This window comes from Pteropus vampyrus, unplaced genomic scaffold, assembly GCF_000151845.1.
Source record: "Pteropus vampyrus isolate Shadow unplaced genomic scaffold, Pvam_2.0 Scaffold171, whole genome shotgun sequence".
Lineage (NCBI taxonomy): Eukaryota > Metazoa > Chordata > Mammalia > Chiroptera > Pteropodidae > Pteropus > Pteropus vampyrus.
The window spans coordinates 1341753-1360983 of record NW_011888952.1 but is presented as its reverse complement, the minus strand read 5'-3'; the positions used below and the strand labels follow the sequence as shown (position 1 = coordinate 1360983).

At 35.1% G+C, this 19231-nt stretch overlaps 1 protein-coding gene and 1 pseudogene across 1 annotated transcript in view; both read right to left on the bottom strand.

The window, feature by feature from the left end:
- The window catches only part of VGLL4 (vestigial like family member 4), a 133675-nt gene extending 114973 nt beyond the window's left edge, over window positions 1-18702 (bottom strand). Inside the window, exon 1 of the mRNA XM_011370662.1 lies at window positions 18626-18702. Coding sequence (XP_011368964.1) covers window positions 18626-18689 — 64 coding nt within the window. The 5' untranslated portion in view covers window positions 18690-18702. The remainder of the gene's footprint in view (window positions 1-18625) is intronic.
- On the bottom strand, window positions 4414-4532 carry LOC111746016 (annotated as a pseudogene).
- Window positions 18703-19231: the final 529 nt, after the last annotated feature.

Here is a 19231-nt window from a genome sequence, read left to right as displayed (position 1 = left end):
CAGGGTGACGCTAGTGTGTGTCCTAGACCCGGTGGACAACCATCCAGACAGATCAGGGACTATGAGTAGTTCAAAATCTCCACAGATTTGTGCAACTAAAAAGTAATTTTAATGTCTATTATATTTCAATAAAGCTACAAAAAAAAATTTTTTTTAAATTTTAAAACATCTATGGGCTAGTCATCCAGTTAATAATCAAAGAAATACAAAGGAACGTGGCACTGAAGTATAATACTTTCTCTATTGAACCAAAATAGAGGGAAAAAAGGCCAATATTCAATACAGGTGAAACTGATACAAATGTAACTCTTTTATGTAACGATAAATTGGTACCTTTTAGAAAGCTATATAAAAACATTGAAGAATTTATATTTTTTCACCCAGTAATCTTCCTAGAACTAGGAAATAACTAAAGAGAAGAAAAATGCCATAAAGCAAGTTAACAGTTACTATCTACAATAACTGCTTATAAGCAACTCATTAAATAAAAAGAGAAATGATTAATTAGTAATTTTGGGTATATCAACTCCATAGAGCACTGTGAAATAGGTAAAAGTGTTTGATAATTTTATATTTAATCCATTCGTTAATTTTTTTTTGAAAATATAGAAAAAAATAAAATCAAATAAAAATCTCTCATATTCCTACCACTAAGAGATAACCACAGCTAAAATTAATATTTGTATTCTCCTCTAAGACACACATTTTTGGTAGAATTAGTGTCATACCAAATGTGTTTTATTGTTAAATATTTAAGTTGTTTTCAATATTTTATGATGCCACAATAAACATCATTGCAAATCTCAGATTATTTTCTTAGGATAAATTCCTAGAAAAATTACTGGGTTAATAAGTATTAACAGTCTGCTAATTTGTAGTCCCATCAGTAAGCATAAATATCACTTGTTAGTTTTTAAAAAGCAGACTGCACATTTTAAAAAGTGCTATAATGAACAGATTATGTGAACAAAAAGGAAAACACACAGGTAATCGTTTTTTGTTGCTTTTTTTTTTCATTTAATGTTGCAGTCATACTGTTTTACAATTTAAATTACTAATTCCATGGGCTAGCTTCAGCGGAAACCATTGTTTTTAGAACTTGGTTCTCAAAAATAGAATCCCTAAAGATTAAAACCAAATAAACTGTCTCTGACCCACAGCTCAATTCTTAATATCATGGTATTTTTCACTCCAGAGATAACACGGTATTAATTCTGACCTACATACTAATTATTTTTCAGCAGGAATGCTGTTCCTAGTCACAATGTTCCTTTCCTTTTAAACTGACTTTTGTTTAGCTGGAACCTTCAACACATCACTTAATCCAGTTGAAGGGTATAAGAGCACCCATTATAAAATTCTCTCTACTTATTTATGCTGGACATTTTTCACAAAACAAATTTTTAAGTATATTCACTTTTTAAAAAATCATAGCAAAACAATGTTCTGAAAAAAAGCCACCTCATTTCTAGGTATTCCCTATTATTACAACCATGTGCTATCTTCTACAGTAGTTTGATAATCAAATATCCCAAAACACTACCAAATTCATACCTACTAAGAGGAAATAATATTCCATTAAAAAACTTTTAATTATTTTGCTTAAAGTACTATACAAAGATACTCTGGGAGATCAAAATGTATGGAGGCAAGGGTGTCTATAGTTAATAAATAATACTATATGGGTATACTCAAAGTTTGCTAACAGAATAGATCTTAAGTGTTCTCTTGACCAAAAAACAAAATATAAAGCAAAAACAAAAACACAAAATTATGTGGTGATAGATGTGTTAATTAACTCGGCTGTGATTATCATTTCACAGTATTCACATATATCAAACCATCACACTGTATACCTTAATTATATACAATTTTTATTTGTCAATTATACTGCAATAAAGCTGGCAGGAAAAAAAAGAAAGCCCATCATGTAATAAATAGGTGAGAAAAGGAGGCATTGCAACAGGATCAGAGAATAGTTAAGGGAAATATAACTGTCTTCAAATGTCCCAAGGATGGAAATTGGTACAATTCCAAGGATTAGAAGAGACATTCTGAGTAGGTGAGATTAGAAGTGTGTCCAAAGAGTGAAAGTTACATGGATGAAGATTCCGCTCAATAATAAAACAGTTCTAACTCCTCAAAGTATTTAACAACTCATGGTGCAATGAAGAAAACTCTCCATCTCTTACATTCGAGCAGAAGATGAGAGTCAAATCTGAATAATAATGTAGAGGGCACCTCTGCATTAGAGGGAAGATCAAGCAAGAAGATAATCAAGATCCTATCCATCCCTGTGATCCTAAATTAGCATCTGTTTACACAGAAGTCCTCAAAGAGAAGTAGAGGTATTCCGCAAACAGATTCCCTAGAAAGCTGGGATGGAGATAGATAGTGTGCAGGAAGTGCTCTCAGGATCATCCCTGTGGGGGAAGCAAAGGAGACAGAAGATTAGATAGAGAAGGTAGGCTATGAAGCAGTCTTAACAGGTCTACAACCTACCCCCCAGCAAGCTCTGAAAGGGGTTGACCTTCACAGGGCAAGAGAGTAGGCTGAACTTATATACCTCTTCATCCACCAGTCATCTCATGCAGGCTGCACCCAGGAAGGGGTGTGACCCTGGAAGACCAAGCTCCCTTCAGCTGAGGGAACCACCAGCTGGCATGTGACCAGCAGCAGGCAAGATCTGGGAGGTGCAGCATCCACTATAAAACTTTACATAAAACTTTTGTGTAACAATTATTTCAGTAAGATAACATACATCAAATGCCAAAACCGGCCTTTGGCACTTTACAACATTCTGTTGTAAAATATTCAGTAGCTCACTGGCCTCACTAGAAAACAGCACAGCACACAAATATTACAAGCAAATCTAACAAAAGAAAGACTTACTTTCATTCTTACTATAGAAATATCCCATCCCACTCTCCACAGCCAAAGTTCAGAGGGTTGAGAATCCCTACCCATGACATTATGGTGGTGCAAATTCTGAAGTTCAACAACAGCCAAGATTAAATATTAATATTAATATTAGATGGAAAACCAAATTTTTTAAAGCCCTTCCTTCCCCTTCATGATGTAAACAATTAATTTACTCACTCCTAAAAGACATGTTAAAGTGTCCATGCATTCACCTTCAACTGCTTATCTTCTAATTGATAAGTTTTAACCACGCTATTCCCTATGCTATTAATACAAAGACATTAACTTACTTGTGCCACACATACGACATGTAAATATTGAATCATAAGACTTCATAAATCTCAACTTAAATTCAAGTTCAATATCATGAAAAATAACCAAATCCGTAGAAGAAAACAAAATCTGACAAACTCTCTTAAGTATGTTCTTATGCACATACTTCATTCAAGGACAATTAACAATTCCTTTATATTTTAATTCTGTACTCTTGAAAAATAGGTAAACATCTACTCTTCTACATTCAGAACAGCTGGATTTTTAGCAAATCTCAAGAATAATTTGCCTTTGGTTAAAATGCTGCTGATGGAACATAGTTATGATACAAATATTAATAAGGCTTTCCTTTGCTTATAAAGTTTATATTTACACTAGAGAGGAAAAAAAGTGAGGTATTATAACACAGGCAATTAATGCTTGCCCTCAAACTGAATTATCTACCTCTTTGGTGACCAGAATGACCCATTTTTAGAAAAAAAAAAATAAGAGCTTAAAATTCAATACAGAAAGATTAAGAAAAGATGGTGTACTAATGCAAAGGTAAAGTAGCTCCTTGTGATTTATCTCTGAAATTCTTCTAAAGTTCAGACAGAAGGAAAATAATGGAGAAAAGTAGACCTAAAGTGCCACAGTCAAAACAAAATTGCTAAGTTCAGGAACATTTACAGAAGCCAAATCAAGATCAATGGAACAATAAAATAAATGAATGTTGTTTTGAGCCACTGTTTGTGGTAATTGTTACAGGAACAATTGAAAACTAATACAATTGCTTATTAAAGTCTATCTCTTGCTAGATATTAAGAGTTGTATCTTATACATTTAATGTTTTCTGTTCAAAGATTAGCATAGTTCTCTATACAAATCTGGCCCTCAATAATATTTTCTCAATAATATTGTGAATGAAAGAAATCTTGCAAATCCTCTCGCTGCTTTCCCTGCAGGAAGAATTATATTGGAACTAGTCTAGATCGAATTTCTTTCGTAGGGCTCTTTGTCACAAAGCCCAGGAGCTATAGACTTTCACATTTTTTTATTTTATTGTTCATTGATCTTAATTTGGCTTCTCTAACTGTTTTTGAAATACAAAAATCTTTATAAGGTCGTTTCTTTTAAAGGATGACTGGTTTTCTAATAACAATTCCTACTAACTTAGTATTTTTTATAGTATCAGATCTCATAAATTAAATAATTTTATATTCTTTTTTTTTTTAAAAACGCCTACAGCACCTGGTATTCCAAGGTGGTCTCCCATCCAAGTACTAACCAGGCCCGACCCTGCTTAGCTTCTGAGATCAGACTAGATCGGGCACATTCAGGGTGGCATGGCCATAGACATAATTTTATATTCTTAACTGCTACAAAATCGGTGCATTTAGTTTTGTTTGGCAGGGGTCCACATCACATCATTCCCCTACTTAAAATCCATTAATGGTTCTTCATTGCCTACTGAATCAACCAGAATTTCCTCACACTAGCACTCATGATATGCCCCCACACCTCTCTATACTAAACTCCTACTGCTACACACTTTTATATCCATTTTCCTTCAGCAAACAGGACAATCAATCCCCAGGAAAATACCATGCACCGAGCCTGTCTTCACATCTTTGTTCATGCTGTTCCCACTGCTGGTAAGGAACATGGCATCATTCTCCATTCCTACTCCTCACTTCTAATTCTACCTTGTCCATGAATCTTTTCTTGCTCTCTCTCCACCAGATGGTCTCTTTCTCCTTAGAATCTTCACAGTCCTTCGGAAATGTCTCATGGTGACCAACACACTCTCCATTGTGTCATGGTTATTTTTATAATTGTCTCCTTACACTTGAAGACTGTAAGCTTGTAGAACCTAACACATTGTTCAAAATGGGTGGGCAATACATATTTGTTGATTTAAACTGAATCTAGCAGTGTTTAAGGTCTCCTTCAGTGACTGGATGTTGGGTTATAAACATTACAGTTCCATCACAATTGATTCTGAAGGCCTGCATATAATATAAATTCTTTAACCAATCTGAAATTTGACTGTATAGTATGAGGCAAGAAACCTTCTTAACTTAATTTTCTTCCAAATGATTAGCCACTGTCTAAGCTTTTTTTTTTTTTTAACAATTCATTCTTTTCTCATAGATTTAAATGTTTGCCTTTATGATATATTACATTTGTGCGTTGTGTGTACTTCTGAACTTTATTCTGTTTCAATTACTCTAGCTTGGGGTTTTAGAAACTGCAAGCAAGTTTCTACCCATTAGTGGTTCCTAAAATCAGTTTAATGGGTCATAACCATCACTGTTGCTGTTCTTTTAAAGATATAGAACAAAAAATAGACTTCTGATATAGTAAAGTATTACCTTGTAAAAACTGTTTCATATATATGTATACATACACTTGGTTAGATTGTAAAATGCTTGTTACTATGAATTATGGTTTTAAAATATTTAAGAAATACTGCTATAGTTATCCTTTTGCCAATATTATCCCATTTTACTTTATAGTAATAAAATTTAGAGTGTCCTTTAAATATCTGATATAGCAAGACTCTTCCTTCTCTGCCCTTTATTTTTCAAATATTTTGAACTTTAGGTATCAGCTTATCAACTAACAATTATTTTTGATATACTTATTAGGATTACATTGAATCTCTAGATTAAATGTAATTGACATCCTTGACTGAATCTCCCTACTCAGAAATATGGTTTGTATATCCTTTTATTCAGATCTTTATGTCATTAGTTTTATAATTTATTTATACATTTTACATGTTTGTTAGGTATTTTCTTGCCTCATACTATACACCATATTATCTATGGTTGATTTTTGACTGATTTTTTTTTAGAGATAATTCCTAACTGATCACTCCAAGTAAAAAAGGATAATATCGATTTTTTAAAATGCTATTCTTATAACTAACTACCCTATTTAAGTCTCTTATTAGTCATAGTAGTTCTTTTCCCCTTATTTATGGTTATTTTCTTGTAGATTATAAACAATTGAAAAGTGTAGTTTTGCCTATCTCTTTAGTTTTGTAGTTTTGCCTATCTCTTTAGTTTTTATAGCTTTTTAAAAATTCAACAGCTAGAATCTCAGATTTAATGCTATTCAAATTGTCTTGCTCCTGACTTAAACTGTATCACCATTGAACATTTCCATAAGTTTCTAGCAGATAACTTTTATCAATTTTAGAAAATTTCTTTTAATTCCTATCATACTAAGAGTTTTTATCATGAAGAGATGCTGAATTTCAAAACTTATTTTTAGGCTTTTATCATGAATATTATATGGATTTTTCTTCTTTTAATCTATTAAATATAATTACATTATAAGAGTTCCTATTATTGAACCATCCTTACATTCTTGTGATACAAACAACTTGCTTGCATATGAAATATGCTACTCTTTTAATACACTGCCAGACTGATTTATTTTTAAATATTTAACAGGGTTTTCATATCTATATTATAAGTGAAATTGATATATAATCTATACACACAATTTGTGCTTTCCTTATCCAGTTTTTGTATCATGGTTATATTACCCTTACAGGAGGAATTAGAAAGTGCTATATATACTAAGATGGTCTTATAAGGAAATTTGTTTCTTGAAGATTTGGTAATTCACCTATAAAATCATTTGGGTCTCATATCTCTGACTACCTTATCAAATTTTCCTATAATTATTGGCCAACTCAGGTTTTCTACCTCTTTATTTTATTGGCCAAATCAAATCATCCATTTTATCCACCTTTTAATCTTTTTATATGTGTACATATTTGTATATTATTCTTATCTTTACTCATGATAATGTTCCTTTTGTCATTTCTAATGTCCTGTAAACTGCGTATTTTCTTTCTTCCTTAATCAAATTCACCTAAGGTTTGTGTACTTTACTGGTCTGTTTTTTAGAAACCGTTTTTTTTGGTTTTAGTGTTGAGGTGTACTTGTCATTTTCATTTACAACAGTTTCCCCTTATCTGTGGTTTTGCTTTCTGTGGTTTCGGTTGCCAGTCGTAAATATTAAATAGAAAATTCCAGAAATAAACAATTCCTAAGTTTTAAATTGCACACCATTCTAAGTAGCATAAAATCTTGCTCCATTCCTCCTGGAACATAAATCATCCCTTTGTCCAGCATATTCACATCATATATCCTACCCACCAGTCAGTCCGTTAGTAGCCACCTTGGTTATCAGATCAAGTAACCCTTATTTTACTTAATAATGGCCTCAAAGCCGTTTATATAACTTTTACTACAGTATATTGTTACAACTATTCTATTTTTGTAGTTGTTAATCCCTTACTGTGTCTAATTTATAAATTAAACTTTATTAGAGGTATGTATACATAGGGAAAACATAATTGGTACTATCTTTGGTTTCCACTAGGAGTCTTGGGACATATTCTCTGTGGCTAGTCGGGGGCGGCGGAGTGGGGGGGAGGGCAGGGTCTACTATATAAAGATAAAGCAAAGGTCAATTTTTTTCTTTCTACTTTCAGTTTGTTTTTATTATTATTATTTTTGGTTGTTCATTTGGCTCACTTGTTTCCTATTTTTCCAATAAATGATCTTAGTACTTCTTTGCCTTCATCCCACACAAATTTCTATCTAATGATGAATGCTTAAGATCCTGGGGTTGATTTGTATTACCTCCTAATTTCCCGGTAATATTTGCAAAGTTTTGTTAACAATCTTCCAGATCATTCATTTTGTCTTTAATTGTATCTATTCAATTCTCAAGCTGACCTATTTAATCTTTTGTTTGATAATGATATTTTACATTTCCATGAACTTTGTTGTTTAAATGATCTTTTTTCATAGTAGGCTACTTTTATTTAATATATTCACTATCTCAAATCTCTTCGAAGATATGAGCTAACATGTTTTTAGCTTCTATATTCCCCAAATTCTGCTTATGCTGGGTCTTTTCTTTCATCCTATGTTTTCCTAGATGGTCTGGTAATTTTTTGATATTCATTCATACTTAAGAATAAAAGACTGGGTCAATCGACGAGGTCAACTAATGCATGCTTCCTCTCTAGTATTAAGACTCTTTTTGAGGGAGGGTCAAATACAGGCTCTACATAAGACTATAGGAGGTATCCAATGATGGCCTTTACTTTGGGGTGTGTGAGCAGAAGCAAGCAGGAAGGCAAGCTGGGAGGAAAACATACAAACATGCCAAAATAAGAAAGTCCTCCAGTGGTGAAGGACTTTAGTAGATAGTGCCCACGTGAAGGCATACATTGCCTTCCCCAAACCCTTTCTTGTTTGGGGATGGAGCGGGGAGGCATGTGATCATGTTCTACTCTGCTGTTCTCTCAGATTTATAAACCTACCTGAGGAATGCTCCTAAGACAGGATGTTCACTTTCTTGAGAGTATAGTTCTTAGTTCTTAGCCAGGGGATCATTGTTATAAATGGAAGACTTTAATTTCCTGAATTTTGCTCTAGGGCTCCTTCCTGTTGACAGTTGTTAGTCACTCTAAACTCTGCTTTTAATTCTGTTTTCTTTTGCACCTGTGTTTTGGGTTATGCTCTTTTACTTTTGTTTCTTTGTTTTCTTTTTGTCAATCTAATCCCATCTGTTTTCAGTTTTCCAGGAATTCTTCCTAACTTTCGGTCTACTGAAGGTAGGCTCCTTTTCTGGTTTTCCAGCAGTGTTACAGATTCTTTCAAATGTCTGTTTTGTTAAAGGGTTTTTGGTAAGAGAGGAGCTAGATGTGTATGTGTTCCAGCTGCCATTTTACTCCAAAACTCCAATTTGTCCTCCTGAATTACTAAATAAACTATTCCTTTGCAATTTAAACTGTTTTATTCAAAGCACCCTAAATTAGCACTTTGCTAAGAAAATAGAAAGTTCACTCTTCTCAACACTTGCTTATTGGTAAACAAAACAGATTTCTCCCATCAAGTTCATTAAAAAAGTGATTCTAGTCTAGTTGAACAAGGTAAGTTCCATGAAAAAAAAAAAAAAGTGACATTAAAGCAATATTTTTCACAGGGAAAAAAAGCATATATGTGTAAAATCTGATGAGAAAAGCAGTTCTAGAGAAAATTTCCCCAGATTTCAAATGGAAAGATTTATTCATTTAATTTATAAGGAATCAAGAGTGTGATCCAATAAAAAGGCAGTTACAATAAACCTAAAGCCACTAAGGATGTAACAGTTCGATTTTTTCAAACTAGATTCAATTTCTTTAAAAGTGTAAACCTCAAATGTTTGCTGTACAAATTATATCCACGTCAAATGTCAAGTCTACAAGTACATAAATCTTTAAGAAAGCAAAAAGAAGATGAAAAGATGTGTCCTCTGTCTTTTAACAGAAAATCTAAATAGGAAGAAAAAATATATATGCAAATTAATTTCTACATTAAGATAAAGATCAGAACTAGGAGGTAGTGTAATGTTAAATATCATTTTTATTAGCTCTTAAAAAATTGCTACAGTTATTCACAGCTACAATGGGGGAGAGAAGCTGATATAGGTTGCTTAAAAAAAAAAAAAAAACTACTGTTATTTTAGTACGTATTAGAAGTACTGAGACTAGCCCAGAAAGCACATACTTGATCATATTTAAAAGTCCAATCTGGCAAGGGATCCACTGTTTGGCTCACATGAAATTTTTAAAACCTAGAAATTTTACATGAAAATCCAGGTTTAAATTTGCTCGAACAATCAGAATATCTGACAAATTCAGCCCCACATTCCTGTGTAAAAGCAGTCAGGTGGAGCCTGTGACATGGTACAGGCAAACCTCGAAGATATTGTGGGTCCAGTCCCAGACCACAACGAAGCAAGTCATAATCTTCTCGCTCGTGGCTTTGCCTTCAATGTGAAGTGCAGTAAAGTGAAGCACAATAAAGCAACATATGCCTGTAAATGGTAACAACTGGCTCTGTCTCAGGAGGAAAAACCAAAAAGCCTTGATCTGCAGCTCTCGCCATGTTATAAATCTCCCACAGTGATTGATCTCAAGTTCCCAACATGAAGTCCAGAGTTGGGAAGAGACCTGCAGGGTCGCCTCTCATGAGCCAGCTCTGATGCAACAGTGGCAGGAGGCTGGTGGCGGCTGCTCCGTGAAAAGGAGCAGAGGCTTTCTATTCTCCAGTTCCCACTGTTCCCTAGTCTCACACTTGGCTGCTTCATGCACTTGTCATCAGTCTGCCCTACCCTCTTCTGACCCTTTGCTCCCAAGAACTCTTGGACAAAATTAAAATTGGTGCTAGTCCTAGGTACACTATACTAAATCTGATCACATACAGAAATCATTGTTTAGGTCTGAACATATCATCTTACAGGAGGGCCACTGACAAGCCATCTGGGTGGAGGAGACAGCGACTTCACATGATGAGTTTAGAAGACATATCCAACAAAGAATGTTTGCTTGTACTGGGGGTATTTAGACAAGATACTGATAAGAGTGATTCTTAAGATGCAGACAGGGGAAGAGAGAACAGGGAGGGAAGACCATGCTGGGAGGCAAAGGGGACATCCAGGAAGCTATGTATCAAAAAAAAAAAAAAAAAAAGGAAGTACTTCATGCAAGGATTCTTCACTCTGATATTTTAAACTGAATTGCAAATGACATTAAAATAGCTCATGGCATTTTCATGTATATTAAAGTAAAGCATGGATTTCTAAAGATTAAGAAATGAATATTCATTTAAGAGAAATAGAATAGACCATCAAGTATCTAAAGAGCTATTTGGTGAAAGACTATTTCAATATCCATTATGCTAATTAACAAGTCATTATCATCACTAGTGGAGATCCATTTCTAACATTTATTATGCTAATTTGATCTGATATAAAACTACAAAAATAGCACTGACATTTGTAGTAGCTGTCTCTGGAGGGTAGCCTTCTCAATAAATGCCAGGTGCCTACCCTGGGAGGCAAACTTTGATTAAAGCAGCTGACCAGACCTAAAGAGTATCTTAAATAAGACATAATATTATCCTACCTTATGTTTTCTGTTTTATGAAGCTTTTTAAAGTAAAATGGACTGCTGGGAGATATTTTCAATGCCATTGTTCACAAAAGAGAAATAACTGAAAACACAGAACATATTATTAGTGTCTTCAACCTTTAGAAAGGGCAGTAAATTCAGTCCTTGTTTTGAACATCAAAAGGAGGCTTGGGAATATAAGCCTCAGAGAAGATAACTCTCTAAGTCGTTTTTTTTCTACCCTGGAAGACTACACTGTCCAGCAACAATGACACTCATTTACGAATTTCTGTTTTGATGATCATAGCATGTGAATGCACATGAGGGTACTGAAGGGGGACAGCACCTCAAGCTTTTGGGGTTTTTTAAACGCTTTAACCTTGAATTAGGCATCCAACTTCTTCAAGCTTAATTTTTTTCCCCTGACATCCCCCACTCAGCCTACTGCAAAGATTCTTGACACAACCACCAAATAAAATGTTTTGCAAACTATTAAGAATTATCAAGTGGAATACAGTACTTTGAATTTGTACATTAGTAATAATAGTGATAATTATACGAAGTCATTTTTGCTACTGCTAAATAAGTTAACTCCATAGAAATGAGCCTTTCACTCCAACAGTTACTTTATTATCAACAGACAGATGTTTATCAAATGCTGATCATATGCACCAAATGGTACATGCTTGGAATACAAAGGAGTATGGAACAGGATCTTTGCCTTGAACAGGTCTAGGGTCTCAGGTCAAGAGTCTTAGGTCAAGTCTGGCCACCCACCCACCCAATGCCCTTCTACGATGCTTCTGGACAGTGGTTATCTCGTCTCTACTTAAAAACTTTGGCAATGAGGGATCCAATACGTTGTGAAGCAGCTCATCATGGGAGCCGAGATCTTGAGTCAACTGAAGTATTTACTGGAAACAAAAGCTCAATATGAAGAGAAGTTCTGTGGCAGTGTGCATCTGAACCACTCACATACATGGGAGGCAGAGTCACGGCAGTTCCTGAATGTGTGCTACTGCCCGTCCTAAACATTAGGCAGATTATTGCTACTCAGTGCTCTGGTTGGGAAACCTTTTCCAAGTGAAAACCTCTCTGTTGACTTATTAACAAAGCCAGTATATACAGTTCTGTTTTATTTTGCTTTATTTTTTTTTAATCAGCAGTCAACTCATCAATGCTCTCTATCTGAGAAAGTCTATAGCAGAAAAATTGAGAGCTTAGACTTCAAAGTCAGGCTGTTTGAGTTCAAATCTCAGCACAGTCACTACCAGCTCAATACCCTTAGGCAAGTTATTTAAATTGTAAGCTTCGGTTTCCTTATCTATAAAATGGGACTAATTACAGTACCTATTAAGTGGGGCTACTGTGAGAATGAGATGAGGTAATATGTAATCCTTAAACTGAGATCTACAGACAAAAATGCACAGGGGTTAGTGAGGAATTTTCACTTGTGTCATTTCAATGAGAACTTTTTAAAAATCTGACAGAAGCGTATTGTAAATCACACACCTAGTATATAAACAAGTATTGAAACATGATTTCAGTGACTGTTTACATTTTTTTCTTGGTGTGATGAGAAAAGGACAAAAACAAACATAATATGAAACTGAGGCATTTGCACTGAGAAAGCCAACTTATGTCACCATAATCTGCACAATAAAATATTTTATAAGCGTTCGCAAGATAAAAGTGGTGGGGAAATTGTGTCAAAAGACATATGGCAGTACAGGCACAGTGACACAGAAGAATTAAACATAGCACAGCAGCAGTAGGTGCCACAGACCAGTGGAACAGGGTTTTGGTGTAACAGATCATTATCTATTGTATCATGGCTAACTTTTATTGGCTACAATAAATTATAAATTCATATTCTGGTTATGAAGTTGTAAAAGAACTATAAGCATAAAGATTTTATGCCCACTTTTATCCTTATTTATAAAACATTTTAACGAAGATAACCATATTGAGGTTATACAAGAGAATATTTTCATTCATAGGAAATACATATTTAAGTATTTAGGAGTAAAGAGTCAAGATACCTCCTCCCATTTATTCTCAAATGTTTCAGGAAAAATAATCTATATCTATATCTATACACACAAACCGTAAGTAAGTTCTCACTTAACCTCATTGATAGGTTCTGTGACACTCAGCAAAATAATGTATAATGAAACCAATTTTACCATAAGTTAATTAATATAAACAGGAGTTGTTTCTAGAGCTTCTCACCAACATAACAAATGATGTTGAATGAAATAACATTATTCAAGAATCTGCTGTGCGTGTGCGTGTGTGCGTGCGTGTGTGTGTGTGTGTGTGTGTATGTGTGTGTGTAGAGAAAGAGAGAGAATAAATGAGACAAAATATAAACAACTAGTAAATCTGTTAAAAGGATGTATGATAGCCAAAGAATTATGGCATCTCATAACTAGAAGGATCTAGCCCCTCCTTCTTAAAGATACAGATCCAACACTTCCCTGGGAATACTATTAAACCAGTGACTCTCATCTGGGAGAAGGGCCCTGACATCAGAATCACCTGGGAAGGCATTTTCAGAATGCTTACAAATACCCGCTCCTCCTCTCTTTGGGAATCCCTGCTACAGTGAGCCATTGTCATGGTGGAAATGCATGGCATCCTCTCAGGTGTTTAGGGTTCTAGAGGATAAAAAGCTATAGTCATAAACGTAGGCTACAAAGGTTCACACTGGTGTCCTCTCAATCAGTGTCTACTAGGCAGTCTCAAAGGAGCCATGAGGCAGCTAGAACACTTTAGGGAACAAGAGGGAGTCAAATAGGTTTAACCAAAGGGGAATGACCATTTTCTTGAGTACTGGCTCTAAAAATCAGGAACAATACAGGCTTAGAATAGAGAGGAGCTGCCTTTAATGGAGTAGTCATGTTTGCTTATAATTGGTGTGCCAAGTCCTCTAGTGCTCTTGAAAGAGAACAATAAGATGACATCATTCCTGTCCAGTCACCGATAATTCCAGCATGTCTGAATACCCTGGCTCACTCTATTTTCATGACCCACATGTTAGTCAAATCTCCCCAGTACATAAATGGAGGAGCCAGAAATAAGTTTATCCAATGAAGGAGATATAAACCAAATCATGTTTTCAACCACAGGTCCCGATTCATTAATGGATCCTAAAATCAATTTAATGAGTCACAATCCAACTTTTATTTGAATAAATAGAAAGCAAAGAATAAAAGAGGCAAATCAAACTACACTGTGCAAAGTCAGAATATCGTTTCATGAAGCTTTTGTATCAGTTATGCCAACATGTGAGTACAAGGGTCACAATATAAATGCTTTTTAGCTCTGCGCCACAGTTAAAAATGTTTGAAAGCCAGTCTATCAGATGCCAAGAGGAAAGAGGTAAGAGCAAAGAGGAAAGGAGAGAGAGAATAAAATCAGGCCCACCTGATTTGCTCAAAGGAAAGTGCTAGCTAAATCACTGTAACCTGTGCACACAGCCACTGGTTTACTTTATTGATGTGGAGGCTAACTAAAGTCAACATGATCTTGGAGAGAAGAAACCAATTGGAGAAAACAGTATGTGAGTGTACCTCATCATTATGTTATAATTAATTGGAAAGGACACAAAAATATTCCACACATCTGGGCACCAGTCCCGTTATCATAAAAGCTTGCATTCCTAGGAACACTTTACTTAGAAGGATTATGATAATTTATGCTTCATCAATTAGTCAGCTTTCAAACATCTTCACCAAACAAGGAGTTAGTGAATTTCTAGGAGCAGATGCAACAACACCTGCAAAAGTTCTCTTCTCTTCCTGTTCCCTCTCCGTCACTCACACCAACCTTATCCAGCTTTTTCTGATCACATGCATACTCATTAGACCAGCTCAACAGTACTATGCCCTTCACCAAAATCCTCAAAAACAGAAAAAAGTCCCAAGGTGTCTATAATTATTATCATTAACATGTAGGCAACATTTTCAAGAGACTTTTCTTCCTATGGTCCTCCCTTAAAATTATTTTAATCTAAGTGAGGAAGTCAGCAGATACAAGAGGACCTTATAATCAGAAGATAGAAGAACAAAATTTGTACCCAACATAAAACGTTTGTAAACATCACAATAAAATTAATTATTAAAGACATACCAGGGTGTTGTTTTAAACATCAGTGTATAAAAGCCTTTCCTCAAATTTTGTTCACTTTTGACTACTACAAAGTAAAAGTTGGAAAAAAGGTTGGGGTCTTCCCAACACCAGCATTAATGATCACTGAAAGGAGGGATTCCTCAAGCACAAGGAAAACCGGCAATCTTATGTTGTATTTTCATTAAGCACCTTCCAGGATTACCCTGGACACTGATTAAATCAATGTCCCATGAGCAGTGGAATGATTATTTTAAGTAAATTTATTCCTGCTAGGCCATTCAGATAAGTGACTATTGTGTTACTACAAATCCACTATTTCACTATTGACTTTAGCTCTACAGTGCACTATTGAGATATTTCTTTTATTCTCCACTAGTAGACATAATGAAGCCTTAAGGCTATCAGGTATTATATACTCAAGTCCTAAAAGGTACTTTTCTCTTCAAAATGCTAATACAATAACATCCTCAAAAATGCCTAAGTTTTTGGTTCTCCGTGAGCAAAAGAAAAGAGAATCATTTAGGTCACCTACCTGAGTTGGGAAACTGATCTCAAGTAGTAATAACATTTTTCTGTTTGGAATAAGACACCCAAATCAGATTACACACAAGACTTCTTTTAAAGTGTTGAGGAGAATGTTAAATTAAGAGCAACTTATAACAAAAGTAAAAATAGAATTAATCTAGGACAGGGAAAGCTGAATCAGGCTGAACGAGCCTAAATAGGTCTTAAGAAATTTACTTGAAAGACTGAACTTAATGCTCAACTTCGCCCATAAATTACATGAATTTTCACTTACATTCCTAGGTAACAGAAAATAAAATAAATGCCTGGTGTTTGAGCTCTGTGCTCTTATGAGTGGTTCATAGAGCACCACAGTAAAAAAGTTTAAAAAGTTTCTCAAAAATGTTGTCCACATAGTAATAATAATTATAGACATCTCTGGACTTTTTCTCTCTTGTTTAGAGATAAAAAATGATTCCCAAGAAGCTGAAACTATTACAAAGGGATTCCAGAATTATGTCAATCCATTCCTAAACCAATTGGAATCACCAGAGTCCAAAGATGTTCTTCTTCCAAAATAAAGTCTACTCTGTAGTCATTCTAGCCTATTATATGTATACAGTTGCCCCTCAATGCTCACAAGGGACTGGTTCTAGGCCCCGCTAAATACCAAAATTCCAGGATGCTCAAGTCCCTTATGTAAAATGGCATAGTATTTTCAAATAACCTATGCATATCCTCTCATATACTTTAAATTATCTCTAGATGACTTATAATACCTAAGTAAATACAATGTAAATGGTATGTAAATAGCTATTAAACTGCCTTGTTTAGAGAATGACAAGGAAAAAAAGCCTGTACATGTTCAGTAAAGAAAGACACAGCCTAACTACATAGTACCTGTCAGCAACAATGTAACTTTTCAAATATTTTTGATCTGTGGTTGGTTGTATCCTAGGATGCGAAACCCACAGATACAGAGAGCCAACTGCATATCATTCCTCTGCAAAACGCTAATGGCTGTGTTCAACACAGGAGGAAAATAAGGGTTCCTCTGTCCCTTGGCAGTATCACTGTTTCTACGAAAACAGCTCTCCCAAACTGTAGGCTCCAAGGAGGCCCAGCATCTACATCACCAAGTCTCCCCTTCTATGTATTTCACAGTGGCAACAAGTCTAAACACAGTAAGTTCAGAAGCACCATGAAGGTAGGGACCGCCCTTGTCCATCTGTATATACCCCTCACCCATAAGCATTCAATCGTTGCTCACTGAACTAAAAGCTACACAGGCCTCCAACCTGAACAGAGTGATCCTGAAGCTGGGTTCCAAGAGAGAGCCTGAGAAGGTAGCAGAAAAAAAAGAAACTCCCTACACTCGGGGAATGAGGGGCCACCCTGAGGTCATTCCTTCTGTTTTTCATTTTTATAAATAGTATTTTCTTTTACTAATTGTAACTATAGGTGGGCGATATAATAGAGAAATTCAAAATACTACCTTATATAAAAACTAAATTGTATTGATGTTTAACAAAGTTTGTAACTAGTTATTCAAGTCAGGAACATTTATTGCAATCTTAGAGGCATTTGTTATTTGGATAAAAGCCTGCAACTTGAGCTGCCCCTCGCTAGCTCAGTGTGCTTGGGAATGACACTTAACATCCCCCAGCTTCAACTTCCTTAGGAAGGAATAATTATACCTCACCATGGGGTACTTATATCTGATTCCCAACAATCAAAAGCTAAATAAATGTAAATTTATTTAGTGGTTATCTCATCCAATCACTAGTCTAAAGATAATTTTGCATGGTAGACAGGGTAGGAAGACGCAGACACGCTGCTTATGAAAGCAGTCTAGAGTGGTCCTATCAAAGAGCCAGCGAGGAGCCATAAGAGAATAGGGCATGGCAGTCCCCAATCCTTAGGAGTTGAGAGCTAAAATAAGCATTAAATATACAATAGCCTATTTAATCCTCACAAATACTTTGCAAGTAGGTATTGCTATTTCCTGTTATTAATGAGGAAACTGAGGCTTAAAAGTCTTAACCTCTAGTAAAAAGGCAGACCTTTCATTTTAAGGGCACGCACTTCTAGTTGCCAAGTCATTAAGAACTAAACCGAAAAGTAGCTCGTCTTCCAGAAGTTATATGTATACATGCTCAACCTTGTATTTTTATTATTAGTCTTTTAGTGCTTAGGAAAATAAACACTCAACCTTGTTGCCACATAAAACAGTCATTCTTGCGAATATTGTTAGCAAGTAATTTTAAACTTGAACAGAATATTTAAAAACAAATATACCTTAGGATGAGCAGGAAAGTCACTTTAACGCACTGTGGAATAATCTTCTGATGTCAATGTTCATTCTCCTTTTGCCCCTCTTCCAACACATTAGTGAATGTTTTTCCCAAAAATGCTCTTTCAGCTATGCAAATAGAATTTTCACAACTGTTTTCCATTATGATATGCACTGCATACTTCCAATGACAGGAATGATCTTGGATGATTTCTTCCATCTCTCATTCTCTGCTAGTCAATTAGAATATCAACCGACATATACTTATCTAAACTTATAGAGACATAAGGAGTATGTCCATTCCAGACCCCACTAAAGGAAGCTGAGAAGGAAAGGTTTCTTGCAGTTATATGCTCAACTCCAGCAATCAAAGATGACATTTAAAAGACTTACATGTTCTGGCACTTGAAAATAAAAATAAGGATGCCAAGCTGTTATCTCTGAGGAAAACAACCAAAATGAACAGCATATAGCCACAAAATCATGCTGTGAAACTCAAAATTTTATTATAGCGCATAGAAAAAAGCACTCAAAATAGATGCCTGACTTACGTTTTTCATCATCAGCATGCACTAGAGATGCAGCCCTTGACAAAACATCCAACGGTGTCTCCATTCCTGGTTGGAACCTAAAAGGAAAAAAAAAGAGAGAGAGAGATAAAAGAACTGAAACAGAATTCGAAAGAGTTTTAGAATTCTGGTCGTAACAATTAGAATGATTCTCCCACGAAATGCAAATCACTCTTCTGAAGATGAAATCTTCCCATCCTGGGAAGAAACTGAATGGACTCCGTTCAGGAGCAGATAGAGAAAAGGGTTAAATTCCATTCTGTCTACTAAGCTAAACCTTGCTGATTCCAGGAAGCAACTCGTGGCAGAACTAAAAGATGGGATATTGTGAATATTCGTGCCCATGTTATTTGTGCTTATAAATGTTTATGTGTGAGCATAGTAACATGCCTGCACAGACATACCCAGTAAAAAATATTTTTCGAAACAAAGGCTGGTCCATGAATATAGCATTACTACTAAACTGAGATTTTTGTTGTGGTGGTAGCAGTTCCTAGTTTATTAGTTTTAACAAAAATTACTAAGATTGAACCATTCTGTTCTTTCACCTCCTTAGCTAAGAGACTCTGCATGACTGTGTAGCTTAAT